This window comes from Bufo gargarizans, chromosome 3 (assembly GCF_014858855.1).
Source record: "Bufo gargarizans isolate SCDJY-AF-19 chromosome 3, ASM1485885v1, whole genome shotgun sequence".
NCBI classification, from domain to species: Eukaryota; Metazoa; Chordata; class Amphibia; order Anura; family Bufonidae; genus Bufo; species Bufo gargarizans.
In genome coordinates, this window is record NC_058082.1 from 366,040,248 (window position 1) to 366,063,233 (window position 22,986).

Below are 22,986 nucleotides of genomic sequence, written 5' to 3' on the forward strand. Positions count from 1 at the left end.
ATACCAAGAATAAACCAGGCACTCAAATATGGAGTAATTGGTCAAACTGTTTAATAAAGGGAATATTCCCACGATGGCAATAAAATATACCGATATAATAAAACAATGTATAATATAAAGTCACATAAATGAAACACCAGTTGATAGCAGCAATATATAATTCACGTAGTTGTAGCAGCAATATACACGGCTTGAAATTCAAGATACCACAATTCTTATTTCAGTCTGAAAAAAAACAGCAGTTCCAATGAATAATATTCTTTCAAATATAGTTCCATATGAAATGGAAAGTCTTCTAGCCCACTTTAGCGACAAAGCGTGGGTAAATGTTGCCGGTCTTTAATCGGAACTCACAAAGACATAGTGCAAACGTGCACCAAGGTAGCATCCCACCTGTTCATGCAACTATGTTCATTTGATTTTACCTGGCCGGTATATCCTTATCTTTTGTCCGGACCTAGAAGGATCCGCTGTGAACACGACGTCACGTAGGCTATATGCGCTCACGAAACTCTGTTTGTGGCTATTTGTGCAGGGATTCCTCCGGTGTTCGTCGCTCTCAGTCACAGCCAATCCAGGGGAACTACTGTCCCAGCATGCCGGTACAAATACCTTGTACTGTTATGGACTATTGATACAAAATGGATACTTGCTTGTTGAGCTAAGATGGCGGCCAGGCATTCAGCCTACACCTATAAACTAGAATCTTACTTTGTGTTTTTATCATGTGTTTCTTTGTGGTTTCCGTTCAGCTCAAGCAAGCAGTTACAAAGAAAGAAAGTAGTAACGGTTTCACCCAGGGGGGAGGGAGGAGGAATTTCCTCTGGCCGTCAAGGTTACAGAAAAGTAGAGAGTTCATAGCCAATAGAAAATATATACTTTATCTTTCACCCCCCTCCCACTCCTTCCTCTCATGAAACCCATGTTGTTTTCAGAAATAAACCAGAGATACTGATTAACTCCATGTAGTGAGTTGTCTGTCTGATCTCTCCGTGCACGTATCTTAATTAATTTGGAGCAGTACATCAAATCGAACTGGCAGCTTTGTCAGAACCAGAACAATTTTGGCGCCCAACGTGGGGCTCGAGGATTGGACCCTCTGTTCCCGTACCCCCAGAGACCAGACGAGGAGAGGCGCACTAACGGACACCGGGATCGCAACCCGTGATATGAGGTAGGAAAATTGAGTCATCTTGCCTATAAAGTGTCCCCTGGTGTAGCCTCTTGGTGTTCGTCTGAGGGAGGGGTGCGGAAGCAGTCTGGGACGTCCTCGAGGGCATGAAAGTAAGAACCCCATATGTTTTCTTAAAGTCTTGATGTACTGTGTTGTGCCTATAAGTTGTGAAGACCCTGTTGACAAGTATCATTGACTGGAGACACGGAGTTCTCCTGTGTTCCTGTATCGGAGTTCAGCCCGGTGTCTGACTCGAATCTCCATAAAGGGGACGATCACAGATGGGTGGAGAGCGGTTCGCGGTAGCCCAGAGTGTGCTGACCGGGACTCAAAGGTCTTCACGTCCAGTGATTACTCTATGCAGAGGTCTTTAGGCGGCTTCAGTAGGTACGAGAGATAATGGGAAATGAGGAAAGTGTCCCGAAGGGTTACTGTTCACCTGAACAGTACGTGGCGGACAGGAGAGGCAAACGTTTCATAAAAGGATTAAGTAAGTTGGAGAAGAGTTAAAGGTGTCTGTAAAGGAGGCATCCTATGTAGTGCTACCTGGCAAGTGTTGTTAAACGAGAAGAGAGGGAAGTTAGAAGATGATGAATTGACAGACATGGTCCGTGTGTGGTTGGACTGTAGTAAAGAATTTGAACAGACCGGGGGGGAACTAAATTTTGATGAGAAAAGACAGATATTTCTGTAAGCCTGGTGTTGCATTGATACATGACTAGCCACCACCCTATAATGGCGCCGGGAAGAAAGCAGGTGGGTGGACCTGCAAAACATGTGGTCAACAGAATCCCTCCTCCCGTGATATGTGCCTTCCCTGTGGGGTTCCCCACCCACAAAACCACACCTTGGTAACTACTCCCCGGCACGTCCCATCACTTCCCGTGTTAGCTACAGCGCCATCTTGTCCCCAGGCAACACCCATGAACGGACCTTTAATATCATTCGGTCCGGACCCCCCCGTCACTCCTATGTCACCCTTGCCCCTTCCTACTACCTTGTACCCGATGATAAACCCGGACGGTACATTCATGCTACCCCACTCACCTGCCACCCTTACTCCTATAATGGTAGGGGGGCAACCTGATGAAGCAGAACAGGGGGATGCAGACGGTGCTGCAGAATCCACAATGGGCATACAAAATGCACCGGGTAATATGCAGACTCCTTCGCGGGGTACCCCGACAGACTACGGTGATCCGTCAACTTTACCCCTGGCACCACAGTGGACTGTACCCATGACCGTGCGCCCATCACGACGTTCACAAGATCAAATACTGCAGGGTCAGATTACAGAGTTACAAAAGAACGTACAGAAAATTGAGCAGGGAAACCTTGAGACACTGAAAGAAGCCCTAGCACTTAACCGGCCACAGGGACCACCAAAATATGTGTCTTTCACCCCACAACAGTTATTCACCATAGTGAATTTACTGCCTGACCCTGAGACCCATCCCATGCCCTTTTTCAGGAAACTGTCCCAAGTGCATCAAACCTATGGGTGCACATGGTCGGACCTGCAAAGTATAGTGGAAAACAAGACAGATGAATACTCCACACTGATAATGGATCAAATCCACATCCCTGAACTTAAAGGTGCTAACTTTGACCCCCGGGATCATGAGTCTGGAGAATTCTTTATAGAACAACTACAGAAATGGACAAAAGCTAAATTAGCAGATCATTCCACACTGCAGGACAGCTGCGGGGGATCAGTTGACCCCCACCTTTTTTCTTTTCACAGAAATGTTAGTTTCTGCTGTGTTAGTTTAAGCTCCTCTTTCTGATAAGAAACTGTCTCGCTTCTTGGTCTTTGTGGTTTTCACTCAAATTATGTGACACCCACGGCTGCCGGATGTCTGACAATAAAATTCTGCACTGATTCATATGAGCAAGGGGATTCGCTGCAAACCATTTTGCACCTCATCCCCAATACTCTCTGGGCCAGAGGACCCCAGGATATTGGATACCTCAATGTCCCACCAGTCACTGTGACCCTGAAGGACCCCAAAGTCCTACCATACGAAGAGACTGGACCCAGTAGCCAGAGAAGCCCCTTCCTGTGTCAGAGCTGTACATGCAGCCAGTGCCCTGCTGGCCACCACTTCTGATATGGTACTAGGTCATCCCCTCACTATTCTGGCTCCCCTTGACATTTCTGCCATCCTCCAGCAGACTCAACCTAAACACCTCACTGCACAGCGCCACCTCCGGCTTCAGTGTAGTTTGCTTCTGCGAGATAATGTCACCATTCAGAGGTGCCACATCCTCCATCCTGCTGCACTCCTTCCTCTTCCAAGGGGGGAGTATACTGGAGAATCTGAAGATTTTATTGATCTACAGGCACACTCGAGCTGACACCTCTGAAGCCAGAGGAAAAGCCCTAGCTGATCAAGCAGCATAGGAAGCAGCAGTGAAAGAGGAAAGAGTCCAGTCAGACCAGATTATGATAACACAGGAAGACCTGGAACAAGAAGAAATCACATGGGACCTCCTGAAACAAATACAGAAACAGGCCACGCCACAAGAAAAATTGGATTGGCTAAAAGAGTCAGCTCAAGAAGAGAAAGAATCTGGACTGTGGACCCAAGGAAGGAGAGCATCTCTGCCCAAAGTTCTCTATCCTCTGATAGCTTCAATAGCTCATGGGCCCACCCACCAATCTAAGACCATCATGAAAGAACTAATAGACAATGGCCCCAGGGATAACCCCTGTCCTGGTGAGGCATACTCAGTCTTGCCTCATCTGTGCGCAGTGCAACCCGGGAAGACCTGAGCCTACACCAACCAAATGTCTCCCCAAAGCCCAGTACCCGTTCCAACGGATTCAAATTGACCACATCCAGATGCCAATGTGCCAAGGGTTTCAATATGTGCTAGTAGTGATAGACTTGTTCTCTGGGTGGCCAGAAGCCTACCCCGTCCGAAACCAGACAGCAACCACTACTGCAAAAAAACTGATGCAGGAGCTTGTCTGTAGGTTCGGAGTACCTGAGTTCATTGAGAGTGATCAGGGCCCAGCATTCACTGCTAGATTAACCCAAGAAGTCTGGAAGATGGTAGGGTCACACTTAGCCTATCACACACCCTACAGACCCCAAAGCGGCGACAAAGTCAAACGACTGAACGGGGTACTGAAGTCCAAGATGCTGAAAATGACTGGGGAGACAGGGCTCAGTTGGGTACAATGCCTGCCAATAGCACTATTTTCAGTTAGACACACCCCTAGGCCTCCACACCAAATTTTGTTTAGGACACGGCCTAGGATGGGACAGTACTTCCCACAGCAATTGCAAATGCATTATGAATCTGTTGCTAAATATGTGATTGCCCATAGTAAACAATTGTCTAACATATGTGCACAAGTTTTCTCTTCCATTCCAGATCCTGACTCCCTAGAGGGAATACACACTCTCAAACCTGGAGAGTGGGTGGTGGTCAAGAAACACGTCAGAAACACCCTCGAACCACGATACAAGGGGCCTTACCGGGTGTTGCTGACTACCCCGACCTCTGTGAAACTCGAAGGGAGGCTTACCTAGATCCACGCCTCACATTGTAAAAGAGTAAAGGCTGTCCCGACGACCCTGGAACAATAAGCCATGAGGATTCACATACTGATCATGACTTTGACAGTGGGCATATCTGCAGTGTTCACGCCACTGGGTAATGAATGGGACACTGGGCTAATGTCACATGTTTTCCTAGCTGGACACACTGTTATTGTTTCCAAGTACAAACCAAAGGTATGACATTTAGTCCACACATACACTCAGGTTGCAATGATTCAAAAACAGACAGCCACGTGCAGTGTATTGGTGTAGATGCTGAGAACGGAAAGGATCTGCCCTGCAACAACCGTACTGTACAGGATCTCCTGACAGGTATATTAGCTAACGACACCGAAAGTCAGTCAAAAGGATATGAGTTGGCGAAAGGGACACAATTAGCCAAACTAATTACCCGATTATTCAATGGCACAGCAGTAGCAGTTCCAGACGACATATACTTAGTTTGTGGACACAAAGTGTACAAATGGTTATCCCAGAATGTCACAGGACCGTGCACCATCGCCAGGCTTACTCCTGCTACCTTTATAGTACCACACTCTGAAATTGACATAAATGCAGTACCTAAACACACCTTGTATCGTAGGGCCAAAGATAACACACCCAGACCAAATGGCAAGCCACATGTAGTAGAGACGAGCATTACCAACAAAATTGTTAGTTCCATCTTCATATATCCCATGATAGCGCAGATGTGGGATCATCTGGTAGTAGCAACAGACTACCTGGAGGACCAAATATGGGAAGTGATGAGACTTATGAATACCTCAAACATTGTGCAAAACCAGTTAATCATTGTCACCAACCAACACACATTAGTTCTAGATTATGTTACAGCTAAAGATGGAGGTATGTGCCAGGTTGTGGGACCCTCTTGTTGCCATTACATAGACCCGCAGGGTAATTTGCAAGTTAAGGTGGGTATAGAGAAGATGGCGGATTTAAGGGATAAATGGCTGGACGCACATAAAGCTGATAAAGATACATGGTGGTCTGATACCTTCTCTTCCCTTAACCCCAATAACTGGTTCAAAGGTATTGGGGGTTGGCTCATGGGAATTGTCCAGGTAATATTGCAGGTAGCCCTAATAATATTGGTGATATATGTAGTGATTAAGCTCGTTCTTATTTGTGTGACTCGCTTTTCAAAAAGAATGAAGAAAACTGATGAACGACCTATTATGCTCCTCTACGATGAGGAAGGACAGAAGGAAACATCGTTCAACACAGCTCCCCCTCCTCACAATGATGCCTGGCTGAGATAGGGTGAGATGAATCCCAGGGTATTACCACAAGTCCGAGCAACCGGGAGCCTACCTATAAGGGGTAGGTTGTCGCCACTGCGGGTGAAGAGGATACGAATGGTATGCCCAGGGGATTCGCTAGGCGAAGGGAAAGTCTACAATCAAGTCTCCAAGGGGGGACTGTTATGGACTATTGATACAAAATGGATACTTGCTTGTTGAGCTAAGATGGCGGCCAGGCATTCAGCCTACACCTATAAACTAGAATCTTACTTTGTGTTTTTATCATGTGTTTCTTTGTGGTTTCCGTTCAGCTCAAGCAAGCAGTTACAAAGAAAGAAAGTAGTAACGGTTTCACCCAGGGGGGAGGGAGGAGGAATTTCCTCTGGCCGTCAAGGTTACAGAAAAGTAGAGAGTTCATAGCCAATAGAAAATATATACTTTATCTTTCACCCCCCTCCCACTCCTTCCTCTCATGAAACCCATGTTGTTTTCAGAAATAAACCAGAGATACTGATTAACTCCATGTAGTGAGTTGTCTGTCTGATCTCTCCGTGCACGTATCTTAATTAATTTGGAGCAGTACATCAAATCGAACTGGCAGCTTTGTCAGAACCAGAACAGTACCAGCATGCTGGGACAGTAGTTCCCCTGAAGTTTTTCTTTTATTGAGAGCCTTCAGTGGCGTGATTTTGGACACAAGATCCAAATTATTTTTTTTGCCTTGCTGCCTATCTTTATGAGTATTCCTCTTATGTAGGCTTTATGTGCATTCCACAGGGAGAAGGAGCTAGGAACTGAGCCTACATTATATTGAAAATATTTGTGAAGAGCAGATTTGATTTCTCTCAATATTATGTTGTGTTCTAAAAGGAAAGGGTTTAAGCGCCAGGAGGAGTTCTCTTTAGGGTGTTAAGTATCTTGTAGCGTTAAAGTAATAGCTGTATGGTCTGACCAGGTGATTACTTTGATTGATGTGTCAACGGCAGCATGGATCAGGGGCCTACTCAGGAGGAAGAGATCTATCCTCTAGTATAAGTCGTGTACTGAAAAGGAGAGGTCTCTCGCACTGTCATGCTGTAATCTCCAGATAAGAGGAAATCCCTCTACCAGAGTGTTCCGTTTGCTGTAGAGGTGGTGTCTAGGGACGAATTCCCACTCTATTAAAATCTCCGAACCATATGGATTGGCCCGGTCTTTCCCTCTCCACTCTTGAATAGTTTGTTGAGAAATGTAGTTTGAGGTTTATTGGGGGAGTAGACTGCTTCTAGTGTGTACATGACATTCTTCAAAGAACCTACTACTATTATTATGAATCTACCATTGGGATATAACTTTGGAGAGTTGGAAGTCTACTGTATCTTTAATTCCTAAGATTACTTCTCTCAGTTTTTTTTTATGATAGTGGGAATGGTATAGGACTGGGAAGGAACGGTGGTGGATCCGATTAGCGTCAATAGCCTTAAGGTGTGACTCCTGTATGCTGAATACATGACACTGGAGGAGATTTATGATCTCTCTCCACATAAACACTCGTTTGTGAGGGCTATTCAGACCCTTTACGTTGAGTGATGCGATTTTAAGTACCATTGGAAATGTAGGATGAACTGCTCAGTATACCCAGAGGTCTAAGCCACAGCTTCAAAAGCACACTACACAAGACACGTACATTACCACTGGGGTTAGACACATAAGAGTTCGCTGTCAGCGTGATGTTAGCCGACGTTTGTCTGGGGGTTACCAGATAACTCACGGTTTATGACCGGATATATCAGTTCAACGTTAAGCTACTTTGTACAGCTAGTCGGGGATGCGGCTTCTGGATTTGCACTTTGAGGAACCCACTTTACACTCTTGGCGTAGATGGGTTGGAGCCGGTTTTTGGTTCTGGGCGGAATCTGGGATTGGAATGTTCCATTGCTGCAGCAGAAGTTTGCCCTCTTCCAGCGATGAGATGCACTGCAGTGCTCAGTCAGGTCAAATCAAGATCTTCGTGGGGAAACCCCATCTATAGGGCATAGCATGATCACGCAGGGCGGCGGTTATAGGAGCTAGGGTCCTTCTTTGCTGTAAAGTAGCTGCAGATAAGTCAGCGAATAGCTTGATCTCCTCATAAGGGGAGGGCAGGGTTCATTTATTCCTGCTGGATTGAAGTATTTCCTCTTATTTGAAAAAGCTGGATCCTGACTAGGACAGCTCTAGGAGTGATGGGAGGTAGATGTTTAGGGCATGCCACCCTATGTATTCTGTCGATAAGGCAGTCATGTTCGGACAGTGAAGGGATTAATACTTACATCAGGTATGACCGTAATTCTTGCGACTGGACCTCCTCAGGGATTCCCCGGATTTTGACATCATTTCGGCGTGACTAATCTTCAAGGTCTGTGAGCTTGTTTTTTATTGCCTCTATTTGTTCTGTGAGGTCGTTATGAGCGTCAATAAGTTGGTTATGGGAGGATGCAAATTCTCCTAGTTTTGTTTCAGCGTGCAACATTCTGCCTTCTAGCTCTGAGATGGAGGCTTGTAAAGGAGATATAAGCAAGGCCATGTTATGTTGCAGGGATTTGTTAGGTGCCAGTAACATCTCCTTCAACAGAGAACCAGAGGCTGGCATGTCTGAGGTAGGGAAGTCCTGGAGGGTTATACCAGTCTAATCTTTATTAGTAGTGGGCAGGGGAAGGGGACCCGTTCGCATCAGTGTGCTTTCTCTGTTGCAGGAGCTGCTGGTTATGGTAGCTGTTAGAGGGGGATGTGTGCTGCTGAAGCACATGCCTCGTGGAGCGCAGGTTCCCTGTGAAGTTCTCATGTGGCGGGAAAGTGGGAAGTAAGTTTGTGCTGCTGTGCATGCTTGCCATGCGCGGAGGGGATTGGGGGGGGGCGTCTTCACAGTTCGCTGGTGAGAAGTGTGTGCCATGTTGCACCCGCTCTCTGTCAAAAAAGAAGCTCTGCTTTCCTTGAGCTTTTATCGAGCGCTTGCCCCTAGTTATCATAGATGTTTGGGACATGAGGGCAGAGAAGAGTACGCTGTTTTCCAGGGCTTTAGGCTGTAATGTCGCTGCTGTACCGGAGGAGCTCAGCATTTAAGCAGCAATCTTTCACGGCAGCAAGCCAAGCTCCCCGACACATAGAAACATAGAATGTGTCAGCAGATAAGAACCATTTGGCCCAGCTAGTCTGCCCATTATACTGAATAAATAGCCCTTGGCCCTCTCTTATATGAAGGATAGCCTTATGCCTATCCCATGCATGCTTAAATTCCTTCACTGTATTTGCAGCTACCACTTCTGCAGGAAGGCTATCCCATGCATCCACTACTCTCTCAGTAAAGTAATACTTCCTGAAATTACTTTTAAACCTTTGCCCCTCCAATTTAAAACTATGTCACTTGTAGCAGTTTTTCTTCTTTTAAATATTCTCTCCTCTTACCTTGTTGATTCCCTTTATGTATTTAAACGTTTCTATCATATCCCCTCTGTCTCGTCTTTCTTCCAAGCTATACATGTTAAGGTCCTTTAATCTTTCCTGGTAAGTTTTATCCTGCAATCCATGTACTAGTTTAGTAGCATGAGCACCTCCCTCTTTCTACTGGTAATGCCTCTCCCTATACACCCAAGCATTCTAGAATTTCCTGCTGCTCTATGACATTGTCTGCCTACCTTTAAGTCTTCTGAAATAATGACCCCTAAATCCCTTTCCTCAGATACTGATGTTAGGACTGTATCACCGATTTTATATTCTGCTCTTGGGTTTTTACGCCCCAGGTGCATTATCTTGCACTTATCAACATTAAATTTTAGTTGCCAGATTTTTGGCCATTCCTCTAGTTTTCCTAAATCTTTTTCCATTTGGTGTATCCCTCCAGGAACATCAACCCTGTTGCAAATCTTTGTGTCATCAGCAAAAAGACACACCTTAACATCAAGGCCTTCTGCAATTTTGCTGATCAAGATATTAAACAATATGGGTCCCAGAACAGATCCCTGAGGTACCTCACTGGTAACAAGACCATGGTCTGAATATACTCCATTGACTACAACCCTCTGTTGCCTGTCCCTCAGCCACTGCCTAATCCATTCAACAATATGGGAGTCCAAGCACAAAGACTGCAATTTATTGATAAGCCTTCTATGTGGGACAGTATCAAAAGCCTTACTAAAGTCTAGATAAGCGATGTCTACTGCACCTCCGCCATCTATTATTTTAGTCACCCAATCAAAAAAAATCAAAAAGAAATCAATAAGATTAGTTTTACATGATCTCCCTAAAGTAAACCCACGCTGTTTTTCATTTTTCAATCCATGCGATTTTAGATGTTCCACAATCCTCTCCTTGAGTATGGTTTCTATTAATTTCCCCACTATTGAAGTCAGGCTTACTGGCCTATAGTTGCCCGATTCCTCCCTACTACCTTTCTTGTGAATGGGCACAACATTTGCTAATTTCCAATCTTCTGGGAAGACTCCTGTTAACAGTGATTGGTTAAATAAATCTGTTAATGGTTTTGATAGTTTACCGCTGAGCTCTTTTAATAGGTTTGGGTGTATCCCATCAGGCCCCTGTGACTTATTTGTATTAATTTTAGACAGCTGACTTAGAACCTCTTACTCTGTAAAGACACATGCATCAAAATATTAAATTAGTCTTCCTTCCTAACTGAGGTCCTTTTCCTTCATTTTCCTTTGTAAAAACTGAATTCATTGAGGCAGTCAGCTAGTTCTTTATCTTCTTCCATATACCTTCCTTTTGTTTTTAATTTGGTAATTCCTTGTTTTAGTTTCCTTTTTTCATTTATGTATCTGAAGAATGTCTCATCGCCTTTTTTCACGGACTGCGCTAATTTCTCTTCTGCCTGCGCTTTAGAAGCTCTTAGAACTTGTTTGGCCTCTCTCTGCCCAATCTTAAAAATTTGCCTGTCATCCTCTTTTTTTTTATAATTACTAAATGCTATCTTTTTTGTTTTTAATGATTTAGGCCACTTCTGCTGACCACAGTGGTCTCTTCCTTTTTTGCTTTTAATGACAAGCCTAATGCAATTTTCTGTTGCCTTCAATAGTGCCACTTTTAGGTAGTCCCATTTCTCCTGGACTCCATTGAAACTGTTCTAATCTGATAGGGATTCGTATACCACTAATCAAATTTTAGAAAAGTCAGTTTTTCTAAAATCTAAAACTTTTGTTTTTGTGTGGCGTGAATCAGCCACTGTACTTATAGTAAACCACACTGACTGGTGATCACTAGATCCCAAGCTTTCCCCTACAGTAATATCAGATACCAAATTCCCATTTGTGAATACTAAATCTAAAATGGCCTCCTTCCGGGTTGGCTCCTCAACTACTTGCTGTAGGGATAATCCCAGTAGGGAATTTAGAATATCTGTACTCCTGGCAGAACTTGCCATTTAGTTTTTCCAGTTTACATCAGGAAGATTAAAGTCTCCCATAATGATGACTTCCCCTTTCAATGTCATTTTAGCCATTTCCTCAACTAGCAGATCATCAAATTCTTTGCCTTGGCTAGGTGGTCTATATATCACACCTACACGAGTTACCTTATTTTTTATCAAGCTACAAGGTAACCCAAACTGACTCTAAATTGGTCTCGCTAACTTGCATTAAATTAGATTTCATGCTATCTTTCACATACAGGGTCACCCCTCCCCCTTCTTGCCTTCTCTGTCTTTCCTATATAGAGAGAACCCTGGTATTGTTATATCCCAGTCATTACTTCCATTGAAACACGTCTCAGTAACAGCCACTAAATCTATATTCTCAGATGCCATTATAGCCTCAAGTTCATTGATCTTATTCCCTAAACTGCGAGCATTTGTAGACATGCTTGTAATTTCTTAACCTAAGTGCTACTGGCATCGTTCCAGGGGGCAGTCCGACTACTGGATTATCACTCTTTTGCCCCCCTTTCCTAGTTTAAATGCTCCTTAGCAAATACTTACACCAAGGACATTCGTTCCCTTGAGAGAAAGATGCAAACCATCTTTCTTGTACAGTTCTCTTCCATTCCAACGAGAGCTAACATGAGACACAAAGCCAAACCCTTGGTTCAGACACCATTCACCAAGCCATACATTGAATTCCTTAATGCACATCTTCCTGTCATGCAGAAGGTTATGCACAAGCAAAACTACAGAGAATGAAGCAGTTGATGCAACCTCTCGTATATCATTTCCAAGTGTGTGAAAAGCTTCCTTCACCTTTGAAACCTCATTGCAAGCCAGATCATTTGTCCCAAGATGGACAATGACATCCACCTCCCTTTCCTGCTTTGCTTGCCTAACAATATTAAGGATACGTCATCTATCCCTGGTAGCAGTAGCACCAGGGAGACATCTCAAAAACACCATTTTCCTCAAACTTCACACCTCTTATGATGGAATCGCCCACCAACAGCTGCTTACTATCAGTCCTCACCTTCTCCTTTTTGTCTTTGGCTGCAGTCTTGCATACTTTAGGCATGGGAGATGTTTGTTTCTCACCCACTGTGCTTGAGCCATCCTCCATGTTGCTCTTGCACTCTGAAAGTGCTGCAGATGAATTATGGAAAGCCACAGACTGTGGAACATGTCTATCAACTCTCAGTCTACCCGAACCTGCAGTAACCCATCTTCCATTTTTAGGGGGCCTCTGTGGCAGTGGCATTGCAACGTTCTCAGCCTGAGTTTGTTTAACGGTTAATTTACAAATCTCAGATTTAAAACTTGCTATTTCCTGCTACATTATGGAGAGCTGTCTACAGATCAGACAGCATCCAAACCTCTGAAGAGTGGAACCTGACATAAAAGCACAACAATTCCTGCACAGAACCAGGTCTGCCATTTTAAAGAGGGGAAAGATTTTAAACAAACAAATCTTACTTTTTTAGATTGTATCCACCTCCAGATTACCTCCTGAGTATCTCCAATGCACTTATAAAAAGCAGCAAGCTATTAAATCTTTTTCTCACTTTATTGTTCACATGGGAGATTATATCAGTGATAGATAGCATTATTTGTGTGTATATAACAAAATCTGAGGTGGACAGATAGATCTCAGTCTCCTAAACTTACATTATCAATAGCTAATTGTATAGCAGTGGCTAATTGATCTATTAAGCAAATGCAAATGGTGCCTTTAGATGCCAGCCCGCCTGAAGACTAGGTGAGACACTCCACATTATCAGAGGAAGCCCCCATTTAGCACTGGCCTGCTAATTGAGAACCATTTGGGCATCCTAATGAAGACCTAGGAGGGGGATACTTAAAATGCACAGCCACCCTAGACATGTTGGCTGCTAGACCAGTGGGTGGTCTAACCCATTCAGTAGATGAATGAAATAATATCAAAAGCCATAACTCCGACCTCATGGAACCCACAGCCTCAAAACCCTAATAATTGTGTTCAGCCTGACATGGGCTTTGGGCAGAGTCTATGCGCGCCATACTAGATGGGAGGCATTTCTCTGTATTTAGGATCTGGCCTTATGGAATTCATAACTCAATCACATTTGGTGTCTGTATGACCGGGACAAAGCGACTCAGATTATGGGATCATACCTGTACCCGCAGTCCCTGTCATAAAGCTAAGAATCGCCGTGATTCATATTGCCACCTCAGTCAGTCTTCTGGGAAGGTGGGGCAGAAACCTGAATAATATCAGACGTCCCAGAAGGCCGGACCAAACGGAGGGAGGTTCCCTCATAACCCACCCCTCGGCTGATGGGGGATACAAATGGGTGTTTGGGAACAGGTAATTGTCAGCCATTTTGGGGATCCACATCGTTTGGAGTGACTGCCCATATCTTCAGCTGTCCCCACAGCCGGAATACAACTGCTGCATCTTAGTAAGCCAATATTCAGTATTTTACCCTTTTATTTTATCTGTTTTACTGCATGGTTATTGTGTGTATATTTTTATCTTTCAGCTGAAGCTTTCTTTTTGTATTGCACTGCACTATTGTGTAAAAATTGAAAATTGCCCTTCTTTGTGGTCTTCTAGAACTTGCTCTTTCGGAGGGAATAACGTTACTAGTAGTGTTTCAGAGGATTTTAGGTCCCATATAGATAACCTGTGTTACTGTATTAAATTTGGGTTGAGAGAATATCTGATTATAGGCCCCTATTGCCTTATAGTATAGGTGGTGGCAGCTATTGTGATAGAAAATATTGGGGTGTTAGAATCTAGGGGAGTAAGTTAGCATAATTCTGTCATCTAGAATAGGTGGGTGAGAATTTCTGTGGTAACTTGATGAGCTCACTAGTATAATTCACCCCAGTGACGTGATCTATTGAGTAGGGAGCGTCACAGTGTATATACAGAGATAGCTGTCAGTCACATAACACCTCCCCTGTGAAAAATTAAGTCAGAAACTGCAGGGTTATAAATGTATAAATTGCAGGTTTTACTGAATTTTATATGTGCACTAGCACATAATAAATGTGGTGCCAATATTCAAAAAGGGGTCAAAAAGTTGGCCTGAAAACTATAGGCCGTTAAGTTTAAAATCTGTTCAGATAAACTGTTAAATGTTTTCTAAGATGTTACTCAGGAGTATCTGAATGAAAAGAAGTGTATAACTCCATAAAGGCATGGTTTAAGGGGGATCGGTCATTTCAAACTAATCTGATCACCTTCTATGAGCCGAGTTCTACACTGGACTGGGGCAATTCGTTCGATGTCAAATATATTTTTTTCCAAAGCATTTGATACTGTGCCGCATAAAAGATTGGTATATAAAAGGAGAACCTTTCCACGGGGGGAAATGTGTGTAAGTAACCGTCTCAATGATAGAAAACAGGGTGATGTACAGTTCTAGCTGCTAAGACTGGTGAGGCCTGTGATTGGCTACAACATTCACAGGACCAAGTGTTCCCTGGTCTTAGGGGGGGGGGAACAAAAACACTTGTGAACTGAGCAGCAGTACGCTTGCGGACATATGAGTAGGGTTGAACAAGCAAGCAGCTCCTAGTGGAGCCCAGTTGTGGGCATTAGTGAGAGCAAAACTTGATAGAATAAACTTCATATTCACACTACTCCTTAGGAGAAAGGTTCCACAAAAGATGTTTGTACTGCTTTCCTCAGTCCCTACCTAAAAACACATTTGCATTTAGATCACAAATTACTTTTATAGTCCAACAAATAAAAGGTTATAGGCATTCAACCAGCACAAATGTGAAATTATTACAAAGTGTCAGGTCATTTCAGAATATATATATCCAGGCATTTAGTGGGTAAATTACCTTTGCAGATTCTGAAACAGTGTTCCAGTTTCCCCCTCTCAAAGTAAACTTTCCACTTCCAATCCGTGCCAATATCTCCTCTGGTGTGTCTTCTGGGCCATTAGCAAATGGAGTGTATCTGTAGGTATAAAAAAAAGATAAACGACCTATAAAAAACATCTTATAACTGTAAAGAAGTAAAAAGTATTTTCATGGGAATGTAATTCACATATGATTACCTATCGTTCACAAATTATGGCAGTTTGTAAAAATCCCCAAACACTTTTCCATGTGAACCTAAAAACCATAACCAGGCTCTGTTCACATAATGTTTAGAGACTGTCTGAGGAAGGCTGAAACATATCCCACTGTATAGGCAAAATGAATAGGAATACTAACATTTTCAAGCTCAAAGGAGGCCAAAAGGAAAATAATTTGGCCTCAGTCGTTTGAATGGAGCCATACGGATTAATTTGACATATACTCCAAGCAGAGCACGATGTGAGCAGAACCCTATAGAGCTGTGAGGGGAGCTGGACATTAAAAAATGTTTGGAAATCTATATTAACAGAAGAGCAGTGCTATAAGAGCACTATGGAACATTCTGCCAGAGGAGGTGGCGATGGTGAACTCACTACAAAAGTTCAAGAGGGGCCTGGGTGTATTTCTTGAAGGTAACAATATTACAAGTTACAGTTACTAGATTGCTGGAGAAAGGTTGCTCAATCAGGAATTATTCTGACTGCCAAATGTGGAATTGGGACGGATTTTTATTTTTTTCTAAGATGTTGAAATTTTTTGCTTCTACCTTATCAAGTACAGGGCTGGGGGGGGGGGTTGCCTATGACGGATCTCAATAGCGGAAAGGGAAAGTGCAAGTGTGAAAGTAGCCTTACGTATAAAGTAATGCTATAGTACAGCCAACTTTGTCCTGACAAATGGCAGTAAAATGTCTTCTTTTTTGAAGATTTATTTTGTATTAAAGTTATGCCAAAGACATTGTGTCACGACCATGGTCATGACTTCTGTAACCGCATGCAGTTGCCTGCGGTCTTGGTTTTGTTGTCAATCACAGGTGAGGGCTAAAGTATGTTGCCTCACCTGTGGTTGCCGCTGGCAACATTGTTTATGTGGCAGCAGAGCAGCCTGAGCTGTTGCTAGGCAGCTTGCTGCAATCTGCATGCGGTTACATTTGGCAACGTGCGTTTATGTGTGCACTTTCCTTGTCCGGTGTGCACGGGATTTATTGCGTGTATTCCCTTTTAGTTGCTGTCTTCCCTTCCCTGGTGTGAGAAGGGTTAATGCCCTTCCTAGTCTGTGAGCACTGGGTGTGTCTGCGTGGGTGTGGCTACATGGGCTATTTAACCTCAGTTGAGACCTGAGTTCTGAGGGGTACTACAGCCTGGTAGTAAGCTGGAGGCACTCTCCTGGTCCCATACACCATCTACCAGTGAGGGCCACCCTTGTGGTCATAAATTGTGATACAAAATGTTATGTTATGTTAAGTTTATGTCTATGTGGTTTCTGTTATTATTGCAGCTATGGTTCTGGGTTCCTGTATGTATATGTGTGCTGTGTCCTTTTATGTCTGTGTGTGGACTTCAGCACTTGTGTCCAGGGGTCCAGTCAGTGTGTCTGTGGCAGGTAGAGGTGGAAGTCTTTCACTCTCCTGCCATATCCATAGTCTGTTTATGTTTATATCCCATTGCAGCTCAGCCAGTTTAGACTCCTGTTTCTCCGCATCCAGGAGGAACAGGTAGTCTACCCAGCTCCTAGTTCAGGGATCGGCGGAGGGCGAGTAGGGATCCGAGGTTCCTGAGCATGGGCCCTCCTACCTTCAAGGTCGGCTCATGCAGCTAGGAGTCAGGGTCGGATTAGGGATGCGTTAGGAGGTGACCTGCTCCCTTATTCTGTTGTCCTGGCAGAGCAGCGACTAACATCTCATGGCATCACACGGCTGAGGGTTTTCCCCATCCTCAGCCGTGACACATTGCAAAGGCACTGTACATCATAAACAATAAAAATGAACAAATAGAAGTAGCCATATGATATATCCTGGCAAAGAATGCTGGTAGGATGAAAATACTTCCAAAGAAGTGCCAAAACATAGCACATAAGGAAGGGAGGAAACGAATAGAACACATAGCAGGAAAGTGGTATACAGGTCCTTCTAAAAAAATAAGCATATTGTGATTAAGTTCATTATTTTCTGTAATGTACTGATAAACATTAGACTTTCATATATTTTAGATTCATTACACACCAACTGAAGTAGTTCAAGCCTTTTATAGTTTTAATAATGATGATTTTGGCATACAGCTCATGAAAACCCAAATTTCCTATCTAAAAAAATTAGCATATTTCATCCGACCAATAAAAGAAAAGTGTTTTTAATACAAAAAAGTCAACCTTCAAATAATTATGTTCAGTTATGCACTCAATACTTGGTCGGGAATCCTTTTGCAGAAATGACTGCTTCAATGCGGCGTGGCATGGAGGCAATCAGCCTGTGGCACTGCTGAGGTGTTATGGAGGCCCAGGATGCTTCGATAGCGGCCTTAAGCTCATCCAGAGTGTTGGGTCTTGCGTCTCTCAACTTTCTCTTCCCAATATCCCACAGATTCTCTATGGGGTTCAGGTCAGGAGAGTTGGCAGGCCAATTGAGCACAGTAATACCATGGTCAGTAAACCATTTACCAGTGGTTTTGGCACTGTGAGCAGGTGCCAGGTCGTGCTGAAAAATGACATCTTCATCTCCATAAAGCTTTTCAGCAGATGGAAGCATGAAGTGCTCCAAAATCTCATGATCGCTAGCTGCATTGACCCTGCCCTTGATAAAACACAGTGGACCAACACCAGCAGCTGACATGGCACCCCAGACCATCACTGACTGTGGGTACTTGACATTGGACTTCAGGCATGTTGGCATTTCCCTCTCCCCAGTCTTCCTCCAGACTCTGGCACTTTGATTTCCGAATGACATGCAAAATTTGCTTTCATCCGAAAAAAGTACTTTGGACCACTGAGCAACAGTCCAGTGCTGCTTCTCTGTAGCCTAGGTCAGGCGCTTCTGCCGCTGTTTCTGGTTCAAAAGTGGCTTGACCTGGGAAATGCGGCACCTGTAGCCCATTTCCTGCACACGCCTGTACACGGTGGCTCTGGATGTTTCTACTCCAGACTCAGTCCACTGCTTCCGCAGGTCCCCCAAGGTCTGGAATCGATCCTTCTCCACAATCTTCCTCAGGGTCCGGTCACCTCTTCTCGTTGTGCAGCGTTTTCTGCCACACTTTTTCCTTCCCACAGACTTCCCACTGAGGTGCCTTGATACAGAACTCTGGGAACAGCCTATTCGTTCAGAAATGTCTTTCTGTGTCTTACCCTCTTGCTTGAGGGTGTCAATGATGGCCTTCCGGACAGCAGTCAGGTCGGCAGTCTTACCCATGATTGCGGTTTTGAGTAATGAACCAGGCTGGGAGTTTTTAAAAGCCTCAGGAATCTTTTGCAGGTGTTTAGAGTTAATTAGTTGATTCAGATGATTAGGTTAATAGCTCGTTTAGAGAACCTTTTCATGATATGCAAATTTTTTTAGATAGGAATTTTGGGTTTTCATGAGCTGTATGCCAAAATCATCAATATTAAAACAATAAAAGGCTTGAACTACTTCAGTTGGTGTGTAATGAATCTAAAATATATGAAAGTCTAATGTTTATCAGTACATTACAGAAAATAATGAACTTTATCACAATATGCTAATTTTTGGAGAAGGACCTGTATATGGCCTGGTGTAAATACACAATGGCGAACAAGGGAACACATTCAAGGTAATCTATGTTAATCCACAGAATGATCCAGCTAATTAAGACCAACCCCCTGCATAGACACTTCATTATGTGGTGTTGTGGTGGGAATGTCCCATATAATCAGCCCACGTTTCCCTTTCTCCTAACTGGATAACTCGTCCATTCTGTAAATTTGTCTCACTTTATCTTTCCAATTTGCAAGGGTGGGGGGTGGAGCTTGCCGCGCTGAGTGATGGCCGCATAACTGCAGCGCTCCAGACTACCTAGCCTTCACAGCAGCTTTTAGAGACCACATTGCGATCGATATAGACAAGATCGGAAGAGACAAGCAGGGGAACACTCTCCCTACCTTCAAAATGGAGAAACAGCAATCCAACATGGATAAATTATTACAAAAGAAGCAGGACAACACTGGAGGAAAATCCAAGATGGCGCTGAAAGGCACACTGCTGCAGCACATGAGGGATGACTCCAATAATGAGAGCTCAGGGGCAATGTCAGATGCGACCGGCGAGTCAATATCCACCCACGTCTCCAGGTCCTTTTTAACTAAAGCCCTTAGAAAAGCAATTGCTCCAGTAATGAGAGACTTGGCAGATATTAAAGCTGACATGAAGAGCTTAGGCCACAGTGTGTCAGTGTTTGAAGACTCACAGACTGAGGTCTCACAACAATGTGCAGCTTTGAAGTCACTTACCTCCTCTTACCGAGATCATATTAACCAAGCCCTCCTGCAAATAGAGAATCAGGAGAACCGTAGCAGGAGGAAAAATGTGCAGTTGAGAGACCTGCCGCAGACTGTAGAGGCTCTATTTTCACTCAGATTCTGGGGAAGGAGAGAGCCCAGCAGGTGGTAATAGAACAAGCTCACAGGGCCCTTAGGCCTAAACCGCCACCAGATGCTTCCCCTAGAGACATTATATGTGGACTACTCAGTTATTTAGACACGGCAGCTATAGGAGAGCGTCCCGAGAAATCTAATAAATCCTGTGTGAAGGAACATGCATACTTATATTCCAGGACCTAGCCACCAGTACATTGGCGAAAAGAGTTCTGAACCCCCGACGGAGATGTTGAGAGCACAACGCATCCCCATACCCTGGCTAGACCCGTTTGGACTAGCCATAATGAAAGGTGGGCGACAACTTACAATACATTCACCTGAAGACCTGGAACAAGTCTGGGAAAAACTAGAGATTCCTCCCATGGACATACCATCTTTGCTTTCTATGCCACATTCAGGTGATCTTCCAAACTTACCTCAGCCTGAGAACTGGTCAGTAGTACGGAAGAACAAAAAGCAGAAAACACAACAAGCTTCTCGCGCGAGCACTCCAGCTTGAAGACATAAAAGAACAGATAATGTCCATTTTCGTCTGTTTAAATTTCTTTCTCTTCCCCTTCTTGTCCACATGTTCTATTCTGTTGCAGACATACCAGAGTTTTAAGATGACCACAGAAGTGGCCGTTTTGCTTCATCTCATCTCCGGATTTGGAAGTGCCCACTCTGCATAAAGACAAGCTTGTTATGTGGACTCTTTCTGAGAAGTACTAAAAAATTCAGATCTATTGGTGGAGGTGTAGGGAAGTCGCCTTATGAGGCACCCACCTCCCAGTTTATCAGAGACTCACTGTGGACCTCCTGGGGACACCTTTAGTGCCCTGGACAGCCTAATAGGGAGTCTCCCATTCATACTATTGCACTTACAAATGTTCTTACATTTGGCTCTTGCCTGTTGAAATGTTTTACCTTTTGGTATACTGTTGTTAGATGTTCCAGATACCCAGTAAGAAAGCTTCAATACTATACCCCCCTTTTACATAGACATGGCTACACTAAATGTTGTGTCTTTTAACATTAATGGTTTAAATACGCCACAGAAGAGACCACAAATGTTCAGACTTCTCCGGGGTGATATTCTGTTACTCCAGGAGACACACTTCCGCCACAAACGCATTCCTACAATCCCTACAAAACCCTATTCCCAATGGTTCCATAGTACACATTCCTCAGCTTCAAGAGGTGTTTCAATTGCGATACATGGTTCTTTGCCATTCAGTATAACATCAATGTATGCAGATCCAGAAGGTAGATACCTAGTGCTTGTAGGTACACTGGGATACCAAGTTGTAACCATAGCTAATATCTATGCTCCTAACGTCAGACAGGTACCGTGGCTACTTAAAACACTTACATTTATTAGATCTCACTCAGCAGGCACATTGTTCTTGGGTGGAGATCTTAACCTGACTCTAGACCCATGTTTAGACTTGACCTCTGGCTCTCAATCCGCTCCTAGGCCATCTCTGACGAAACTTAAAATATTTTTATCTGACATGGCCTTAGTAGACGCTTGGCGTACTGTCCACATAGATGATAGAGACTATACTTTTTATTCAAATACACATGGCACTTATCACCTTCACTACATATTTGTACCAGCTCACTCTCTCTCCAATATTGTCTCAGCCAAAATAGCTCAGATATCCATTTCTGATCATGCTCATATTTCACTGAAACTCCTGTATCAAGGACTGCCCCCATGAAGAATGGACATGGAAACTTAACACTACAATTTTGGACACCTTCTCACACGCAATCCCTGACCCAAAAACTAGAGTTTATTTTCAAACGAATGCCGACCCTGATATCTCACAACCAATTCAGTGGGAGACCCATAAGGCGTACATTAGGGGTGAATTGATTGCATAAGAGAGCAGTCTTAAGAAACAGAGGGAGAAGGATCTGAAATCATTGCCAAGTCAGATTTCACAATTAGAAACCACCCATAAAGTATCTGACTCCTCGCTCCATTTTAAGAGTTTAGTTTCCCTCAGGCGCCAGGTGAAGGATTTGTTAAATATTAAGTCTGCAAAGACACTACAATATCTCTGTTATAAATACTACGCACACGGAGATAAGGGTAACAAGGTAATGTCCTCGCTGTTAAAAAAAAGCTGAAAACTAAAACCTTTATATCTTCCATCAAAACCGCTGAGGGCACTAGGGTCACTTCTACACCCCTAATAGCACAACAATTCCATGGTTTCTACACCGACCTCTATAACCTAAGTTTTCCAACTACAAATTGCCGAGATAATCTCATAACAACCCAACTGAGGACCTGGTCTCTTCTTTCCTCAATAACATTGAAATTCCCACAATCTCGGCAGATGGCCGCGCTCAGCTGATTACTCCTGTCACTTTAGAAGCAGAGAGAGTTCTAGGGACCATCCCTAATGGAAAGAGCCCAGGCCCGGATGGTTTCCCCATAATATACTATAAGATATTTAAGAAGACCCTATTACCAGAATTTGTCAAACTATGTAACTCACTTTTTACTTCAAAATTCCGCCCACAATCCCTTGAGGCCCACATAACCATTTTACATAAAGAGGGTTAAGACCCAGAATTATGCAGCAGCTACCGCCCAATTTCATTACTCAACACTGACCTCAAATGGTGGACCAGGATCCTTGCACACAGCAAGTGGGATTTGTTAAAGGTAGGGAGGGGAAACACGTCTCTAGAGTTCTACATGTGGCATACTATGCTAAACAGAAGAAAATACCATTAGTACTCCTTGGTACAGATGCGGAGAAAGCTTTCGACAATGTCAGCTGGGAGTTCATGAGACGCTCGTTGCAAGCCTTTCAGTTTCCTGACTCGTTTATTGAGGCTGTTTTCTCATTATACTCTTCCCCTACTGCTAGAATACAAGTAAATGGCACCCTGTCGAGCCATTTTTCGATTAGGAATGGCACGCAACAGGGATGTCCCCTTCGCTATTTATTTTGTCTTCAAAGGCTTCTCCTGAAAATTCGCCAAACTAAACAGATCCAAGGCCTCAAAGTTGGCACTTTCACGCACAAAACCGCTGCATACGCGGATGATTTATTATTAATCATTAACAACCCCTTGGAGGCGTTTCCCATTATATTAGAGATATTTGACAGTTTTGGGAAGGTGTCTAATTTTAAAATCAATTTT

The 22,986-nt window shown here is 43.7% G+C and overlaps 1 protein-coding gene across 3 annotated transcripts in view; it reads right to left on the reverse strand.

Moving 5' to 3' along the window:
• RPS6KA1 (ribosomal protein S6 kinase A1) overlaps positions 1–22,986 on the reverse strand; it is a 202,856-nt gene that overhangs the window by 15,227 nt on the left and 164,643 nt on the right. For all 3 annotated transcript variants that reach the window (XM_044288060.1, XM_044288062.1, XM_044288061.1), the window contains one exon: positions 15,217–15,334. In XM_044288060.1, coding sequence (XP_044143995.1) covers positions 15,217–15,334 — 118 coding nt within the window. The remainder of the gene's footprint in view (positions 1–15,216; positions 15,335–22,986) is intronic.